Genomic DNA, 8,486 nt, shown 5'->3' on the forward strand with positions numbered 1-8,486 from the left:
TACCTTAAAATTAGTACATAAACCTACACAATCACAATAACCACATCAATGAAGCGCAAGTCTTGCACATTACTTTATTACTTTTTTTGCATGTTTGCAAAAGAAATGCAGTAGAATTTTAAACTGGAAGCACAAACTGGAATGCAGAACAGCTGAAGTACTTCCTTGGGTCCACCATTTTAGCACACTTGATGTGGAACCATCGGTCACACACGTCACACTGGACCTGTAGGAACAGAAGTAATAGTAATGCAACAACATTTCTAAGATAAATAACTGAAATACAGTATAGCATACTATCATGATAGAAGTATACTTAATACAATTTTTACCAAAGCGTTTTCTTTTTTTTTTGGCAGTTGTCCTTCCTTGCCCTGCATCCTTCTCCCCACTATAGTGGCAAAGCTCACTGAGGTCATCTGGTCACCAATAAAACAAAACAATTTAGGAATGGGTTTCATCTGTTAATCATTGAAATAATATATGATATTGTGAAAATCACAGAAATAAGCAAATAATACTCTTGTTTAGGAGTGTCAACGCCACCTGTCTTCTGTATTTTTCAGCCGGAGAGGGGTCATTTGAAAATTGAAGAGCCTCTCCAGCAAGTATTTTCTCTGCATACTAATAATGAGATAATAATAATAATTAAAATAAAACATAATAATATATGAGAAAGTTTAATAAATTCCAAAAAGTTAACCCATTCAAAACAACCTTTATTTTCACATGAAATCCCACATGGCCAATCTGTGATTCATTTTTCAAAATGTATTACAATATTGATGTCAGAGATAAAAAATATAAAATGTAACCTATATGTGCACATATAATATTTAAAATATACATTTTGATCGACTACATCAGTGAGTGAAGTTTTCAACAAGTATTTTAAGAAAGTTAACTATGCTTTATTAGTAAAAGTGTAATAGCGATCGATGCTTTGGCAGATTTATAACAATTTAAACACAAATACCATGGTTAACAGTTACTGTAGTGAGACTATATTTATAGTGGGGATAATGAATATTTGAAAAGCCTATAGCCATACCCACTAGTGTACTTTTCTCTCAGGTGCTTATTAAGGTTACCTACCAATGATTCGAAAGTTGTTAGCTCTTCTTTTTAAAGTGTAACGGTGCTGTTTATCAGCATCTTTGGGATATTCCCCTTTTAAAAGAAAGTTCTTCAGCTCCATCTGCATATTACCATGCATTTTGCACAGATGCAATATCAGTTGCCAATCACGTTAATCTCCTTTCCAGTGGGTGCAAACTAGCTAACGGAGCCCCCACGTGATTGGCTGTGCGATAGGGGGAGATGGGAAGAATATTAAAAAAATAAAAATATTTTAACTAAATTATTACAGTATTGTACTTTCAGTAATGTAAGATTTGAAGGTATAAAGTATTAATTTTGTGACGATTTAATAACATGTCTCAGCCAATTAGATGTGACTTTAGTGGCGCCAAATTTTGGCCATAGCCAGCAATGAGGTCAGAGAGGTCCAGATAGTTTTTTAATGCTCATAAAAAAATACAAAACATACATTGAACAGCTTTCAAATGCATACACAACATACTGTCATAAACTAAATCGAATATTGAATATCATGAAAAGGTCAATATCTTTTGTCACTCATTTCAGAAAGTGAAACCTGTCATGGGACAAAGGACTCAGATGCAGGATAGAGCTAAAAATATAATTTTTTATAAACAGGAAACAGAACAAAACGATAACAGAAAAAGCAGAGCACTCAGAGCGCCTGCGTCCGCTGGGACAGTGGACAGAGAGTACAGCCAAAAGACGTCCGAGCAAAACCTTTCTATACAGTCTCACGGTCCGGAAGAGCAGAGATTATCTCCTCGCCTGATGGCCCTGGACAAAAAGATGTAATAGTCTCCTTTAAGCCACAAGCTGTACAGCCACAAGCTGTACAGCCACAAGCTGTACAGCCACAAGCTGTACAGCCACAAGCTGTACAGCCACAAGCTGTACAGCCACAAGCTGTACAGCCACAAGCTGTACAGCCACAAGCTGTACAGCCACAAGCTGTACAGCCACAAGCTGTACAGCCACAAGCTGTACAGCCACAAGCTGTACAGCCACAAGCTGTACAGCCACAAGCTGTACAGCCACAAGCTGTACAGCCACAAGCTGTACAGCCACAAGCTGTACAGCCACAAGCTGTACAGCCACAAGCTGTACAGCCACAAGCTGTACAGCCACAAGCTGTACAGCCACAAGCTGTACAGCCACAAGCTGTACAGCCACAAGCTGTACAGCCACAAGCTGTACAGCCACAAGCTGTACAGCCACAAGCTGTACAGCCACAAGCTGCACTGCACACAAGACATACCGACACAGACCAAAAGAAAAGGCAGGATTAAATAGGAGAAGTGTAACGAGGAACAGGTGAGCGCTAAATAGGTGCGAGGTGCCGCAATTAGCTAATGGCTGCCCAGCTCTGTAAAATAAACAAACAGGCATGGAGCGGGACAGAAACCCATACATTATATAGATTCATTACACATAGAGTGAAATATTTAAAGGCATTATTTTGATAAATGTGATGATAATGGCTAATAGATAATGAAAACTAGTGTCTCAGAAATCAGCAAATAACCTTAAAACACCTGCAAAGGTTTCCTGAGCCTTTAAATGGTCTCTCAGTCTAAATGGTGTTCTTCAGGACAAGACAGAGAAGGCATTAGATGTCAAAAGAGTGAATATGGAGAACAATAAATATATTCTGTACATAACAGGGGAAGGTAACAGATTTTTTTAGCCTGTTACCGTGCATTGTGAGATATGGTTACCTGCTGTACCACAGTCACTGTTCTCATCACAGATAAATGCACTTCAGAATAAGACATAATAATTTATAATTAATAATAATAATTTAGCAGACGCTTTTATCCAAAGCGACTTACAGTGCACTTATTACAGGAACAATCCCCCTGGAGCAACATGGAGTAAAGTGTCTTGCTCAAGGACACACTGGTGGTGGCTGCTGGGATTGAACCAGCAACCTTTTGATTTACCAGTTCAGTGGTTTAACCCACTAGACCACCATCTCACATAGAAGGCATTTGATGTCTAAAGAGTGAATATGGAGAACAATAAGGATATTCTGTGTATAACAGGAGAAGGTAACGGATTATTTTAGCCTGTTACTGTGCATCGTGATATATGGTGACCTGCTGTACCACAGTCACTGTTCTCATCACAGCTAAATGCTTTTCAGGATAGCCTAAGACATAGAAGGCATTAGATATCTAAAGAGTGAATATGGAGAACAATAAGGATATTCTGTGTATAACAGGGGAAGGTAACAGATTTTTTTAGCCCGTTACCGTGCATTGTGAGATATGGTGACCTGGTGTAGGACTACAAGGTTACTCTGTACATTATAAACATATCATTTTATAATATTTTCTTATTTACATTTAATAGCCTATAATGCATGTATGTATAAAACAAAGCTCATTGATGTTCATGTTTCTTAAATGGACAATGTTTAGATTGCTGTTCTATTATTTGTGTAAAAGTGAATACAAACTCACACACACACACATATATATATATTGTGTGTGTGTGTGAGTTTGTATTCACTTTTACACAAATAATCACACACACACACACATATTACTCACACACACACACACACACATATATATATATATAGATGTGTGTTTTCACTTTATATATACACACACACTTACATGTTGGCAATAAACAATTACCATGGCAATCAAAATAATGCCAAACGCAATCATTAGAGGAATTAAATGATCCTGCTTCGTACAGTTCAATCTGCGTGTTCAGCCACTCACGTCACGTCATCACTCTTAACAGACTTTCCGAAAAGCCCGCTCACAGTAACGTGCACGAGCACAAAGCGCATCCTCGCCCGAATTTACGCTCATTGCGTAGAGAATTGTCGACATTGACAACAGCGCCTACTGCGGTCACAAAATATCACGGGTAACAGAAAATTTTGTAACACCGGCAAAACATACGGGTGCTATCTGGGATGTTTGTGTAACTTTAGAGACGGTCCCTAAATTCACGACAATCGAACGTCCACAGTCAAAACTCCTGTATGCCAGTGGACAAATACTGAATTTGTTTATCTATACTTGCATAATTTGCCAAAACTAAATAAGACTTTGAAATAGTACAAAAACACATGCCTTCTTTTTCTTGTTCTTTTGCTCATGTTGTTGTGTTTTTTTCCGCTACAGTACAGACGGACGTGCTAGTTTAACTATTTTATTAGGGGGCTTACTTTTGCTTCCTGTCGAGTCATATATTCCTCACATCTGTTCCCATGGTAACCCCTGACCTCATCTATTACCAAAAACATTGATTATGTAGTCTTTTAAACTATATACTCATCACATCAATCAGTTTCCAAATGAGTATGAGGGGGAACTGATTTGTGAAAGTGTTGATTGGCTCAATAATCTGTTTTCCAAGCATATCCCTTTTAACTGAATTTCTAATTTCTCTACAGTAAATTACATTTTATAATGTACGTGTAAATCTACAGTTTGGTGCAGAAAATGACAGCATCATGTGCACATGTGTAAGATTAAGCAAACGTTTAATTTCTCTGCTAAACTGCCTAAAAGGCTAATTTAAAGGAGCCCGTTTCTTTGAAGTGAAAAGTGACGTCATTAAATTACATGGATTAATAGTCACAGATGTGTGCATGACCCGAAAACGACATGAAAAATTAAGACGATTCTGACCCCTAGTGTTGATCCGGGCAATACGAGACAGTGAGATCTGACTCACTATCGGAGAGACAAATAATACCCACTATAACAGAAAAATGTAACACATCTCAAGGAAAAATGCTTTCCTTGCGCATTCCCATTTCCATAGTATTCGTAAAATAAATATTTTTTAATCTTTAATATTTCCCATAGTTACAAAATAATTACATTTTACAATAATTATAAAATAATTGTACATAAAAATAATACGTGAATTAGCAAAACAAAGGTTTAATATGTGACCCGGTGTTGGATTCAGATGAGATCCAATCATGAGGTTCGCTGTGAATCAAATGGTGTCGCTGCATGAGGGTGTGGGGCAAACAGCTGACCAATCACTAAACAGAAACAAAGTAAAACCAACCAATCAGATTTTACTTTACAAGTAGGCGACATTTTTTGCGGAAGCTGACGTTTCATACGGCACACAAGCGGTATATTCCTTTTCAATTCCCTTATTTATAATAAAAATGAAGATAATTACAACAAAACCGGTAAGTTTTAACCTAATTATTTTAAAATGCTGTTGTTTTAGTGAAATACTTTTTTCTGAGGTTTTGGGCCGGGTCTCGGTTTTGTCTTGATGATGTCATAACTTCAGAACAGCTGTAATCCAGAGCTGTTTATGTGTATAGACTCATTGACTGTTTTTTTGTGTGTGTCAAATAAGACTAGGACTATTTCCACATCATTTTTGCTGGTTTTTTTTCATTGAAGCTCGTTCAATAAATGAGTTTAGTAGTCTAATAAAAGCACATAAAACTACTCTAATGAGAGTGTTTATCTTAATTTCATTCGATAATCAGAGCACCAAATTACGTTTGACATATTACAGGAGAAGCATGTTCATGTCACAAATCTTTTGTACAAGATGCTTCTTTTTCATGTCCAGCTATTGCATGTTGCCACAGCTGTATTAGATTTCAAGGGGGAAATGACACTACTAACGATTTACGCTATTTATTACATTTCACACAGGTGTTCAAATAGCAGTCCCATGCTAGAATGTCAGCAATGTGGCCTGAGAAAGCTGGATTTCTTGATTGATGGGAGCATTGGCAGTGTTGCGTCATGCCACCAGCAGTCCTCTGCTGTGGGGCTGGACTCCCGTCTTGTTTGCTCTTCTGGGCTCAGTATTTGTCCTGCTGCTGCCTTTAGCAGGCATAGAGGAGCAATGCTGTGCCACCCTGAAGGGCATTGCTCTCCTGCGATGCCAGCTGTGGGGGGGTGTCCAGCGACCTACGGTTCACACGACCAGCCTGACGGTCCTGTTCACAGAACTAGATCTACTTCCACAAAAAGTCAAGCCCAGTAAAGGTACAGTATGTGCTTCCCACTTACTTTTTTCATGTTCAGAATTTTTCCAAATTCATAAATGTCATACTCCAGATTAAACAGGTCAAACATGTTTACTATGCAAAACTTAAACTTCTTTGGAGAGATGGATAGTATAAATCTCTGCTTGAATGTCATTTTTGCCATCTGTTGATGACAGAGAATCAGTTTGAGGCGAAGACGGCTCTTCAGCAGGCTTTGGAGATGAAAAAGCAAGGAAAGCGAGAGAAAGCTCACAAACTGCTTGTTCACGCTCTCAAAATGAACCCGGAATTTGTGGAAGCGCTCACCGAATTGGGAACCATTCTGGAGGAAGAAAAGGACGTCGTCCAAGCAGATCACCTCTACACCAAAGCTCTCGCCATCTCGCCTTGCAACGAGAAAGCTTTGGTGAGCAGGGACCGCACTCTTCCCTTAGTAGAGGAAATAGATCAGCGGTACTTTGGAATTATAGAGGGGAAGGTAAGACGTCTCATGTCTATACCGAAGGGAAACTCTGCCTTGCGCCGTGTGATGGAGGAAACCTACTATCATCACATTTATCATACGGTTGCCATAGAAGGCAACACGCTCACACTGTCAGAGATTCGCCATATTATAGAAACCAGATACGCTGTACCGGGTAAGAGCCTTCAAGAACAGAATGAGGTGATTGGTGTGGACGCCGCCATGAAGTACATCAACACCACCCTTCTTTCCCGTGCCAAGGACATCACCGTAGATGATATCTTAGAGATACATCGGCGGGTTCTGGGCTACGTCGACCCCGTCGAAGCCGGGCGATTCCGGACTACCCAGGTGTTTGTTGGGCATCACATTCCACCTCACCCACATGACCTAGATAAACACATGCAGGAACTGGTGCAGTGGTTGAACTCAGAAGAGACGTTACATCTACACCCTGTAGAGTTCTCAGCTCTGGCGCACTATAAACTGGTTTACGTGCATCCGTTCGTGGATGGGAATGGTCGCACATCTCGACTTCTTATGAATTTGATCCTAATGCAAGCCAGTTATCCGCCAATCACCATTCGTAAGGAACAGAGGGCAGAGTATTACACTGCATTGGATACAGCCAACGAGGGTGATGTCCGGCCCTTTATTAGGTTTATCGCAAAATGCACTGAAATTACACTGGATACTCTACTCATAGCCACAACGGAGCACGCAGTTGGGCTGCCTGGTGCTAGCAATCACGCATGCCCGGACTGTAAACAAACCATACCTGCCCACAGCTGAGAAATTTTAGTTTGTGGGGAATAAATCACACCTGTACTTTATGTGCCATTTAGGGACCATGTGGGCTGCAGGATGATTCTCTGTTCATATCATCTGTTTAATGTATAACTGTTGGTTTTTGATGATGTGTAGCCACATTAAAGACTGTTTTATCCTCAACTTTATTGTCCGTTTTAAGTAACAAATTGAAGGAAAGTTTAATAGCTGTAAGTGTGAAAAGCCTGGTGAACGGTGTGTAGGACATACCTTACGCACAACTGCATTTATATTAGTTGTGTAATTCTAATTTCTTAAGTAGCTTGCTTTTATTCAAAAATCAAAACTTGGAGCGAAAAATAGCTCTAAAATCTCTATTTAGTACGAGTCATTTTCTGATAAATTATGAATTTGTGTTCTCGTGGCATGATTATTCATATCTATATACTGTAGCTTAAGGTACATATGAGGAAACGTGACATTCAGAATTTTGATCTGTTTGAATAATAGCTATTTGCGTACTTTGCAATCATTACAATTATTCTTATCTCTGATTTTTCTATGTATAATTGAATATCTTACGTTCATGTAATTTAAGGATACATACTGTATACAGTCTGCTGCTCTTTAAAATGTAATTTAGCGGTTTTATTGAGTACAAGAAATATGTAAGTGTTTGAGGGCAAATAACATTTCCTTTTTTCTGGTTTAAATATTGACTATAACTTTAAAAAGCAACCTTTAGCCCTTTCGTTGCAATATAGCATAGCTATAATTTATTTTGCTAGTTAAAGGCTATTTCAGTCACATTTTGGGTATGGGTCACCAAATCTGACAAATAGGTCACTTTCACTTTTATTGCTTTGTGTATGGAATAAATTATTGAACAGCTTTGTCTTATTCACTTTTAGTATTTATGTGATAATTTCTTCTCGCCTCCTGTATCCAAACACCACAACTTAATTCACTTAGAAAGGGAAAGTTCACCCAAACAAAAAAATGCTGTCATCATTCGTTCACCATCATGTTCAAAACATGTATATGACTTTTCCTAAGTATAAAGATATTTTGAAAATTTCTGTGATTTTTGTGTTCATAAATTGGAAATCAATGGGGTCCTATGGTGTCTGGATACCAGCGTGCTGAAAAATG

General features: G+C 38.6%; 1 protein-coding gene across 1 annotated transcript; it reads left to right on the forward strand.

The window, feature by feature from the left end:
* The first annotated feature begins 5,177 nt into the window (after positions 1-5,177).
* Positions 5,178-8,418, forward strand: LOC130419412 (protein adenylyltransferase FICD-like). The gene is made up of 3 exons (XM_056746140.1): positions 5,178-5,278; positions 5,763-6,101; positions 6,280-8,418. Exons 2-3 carry the CDS (start codon positions 5,831-5,833, stop codon positions 7,356-7,358), a joined length of 1,350 nt encoding a protein of 449 aa, XP_056602118.1. The 5' UTR covers positions 5,178-5,278; positions 5,763-5,830; the 3' UTR covers positions 7,359-8,418.
* Positions 8,419-8,486: the final 68 nt, after the last annotated feature.

The sequence above is a fragment of the Triplophysa dalaica genome, chromosome 4, assembly GCF_015846415.1.
Source record: "Triplophysa dalaica isolate WHDGS20190420 chromosome 4, ASM1584641v1, whole genome shotgun sequence".
In the NCBI taxonomy this organism is placed as follows: Eukaryota; Metazoa; Chordata; class Actinopteri; order Cypriniformes; family Nemacheilidae; genus Triplophysa; species Triplophysa dalaica.

Excerpts from the sequence above, each read along its gene's own strand:
- LOC130419412 (XM_056746140.1), top strand. The coding sequence starts at position 5,831 with ATGGGAGCATTGGCAGTGTTGCGTCATGCCACCAGCAGTCCTCTGCTG. Across the intron at positions 6,102-6,279 it reads AAAAGTCAAGCCCAGTAAAG|AGAATCAGTTTGAGGCGAAG; the intron begins GTACAGTATGTG and ends TGTTGATGACAG.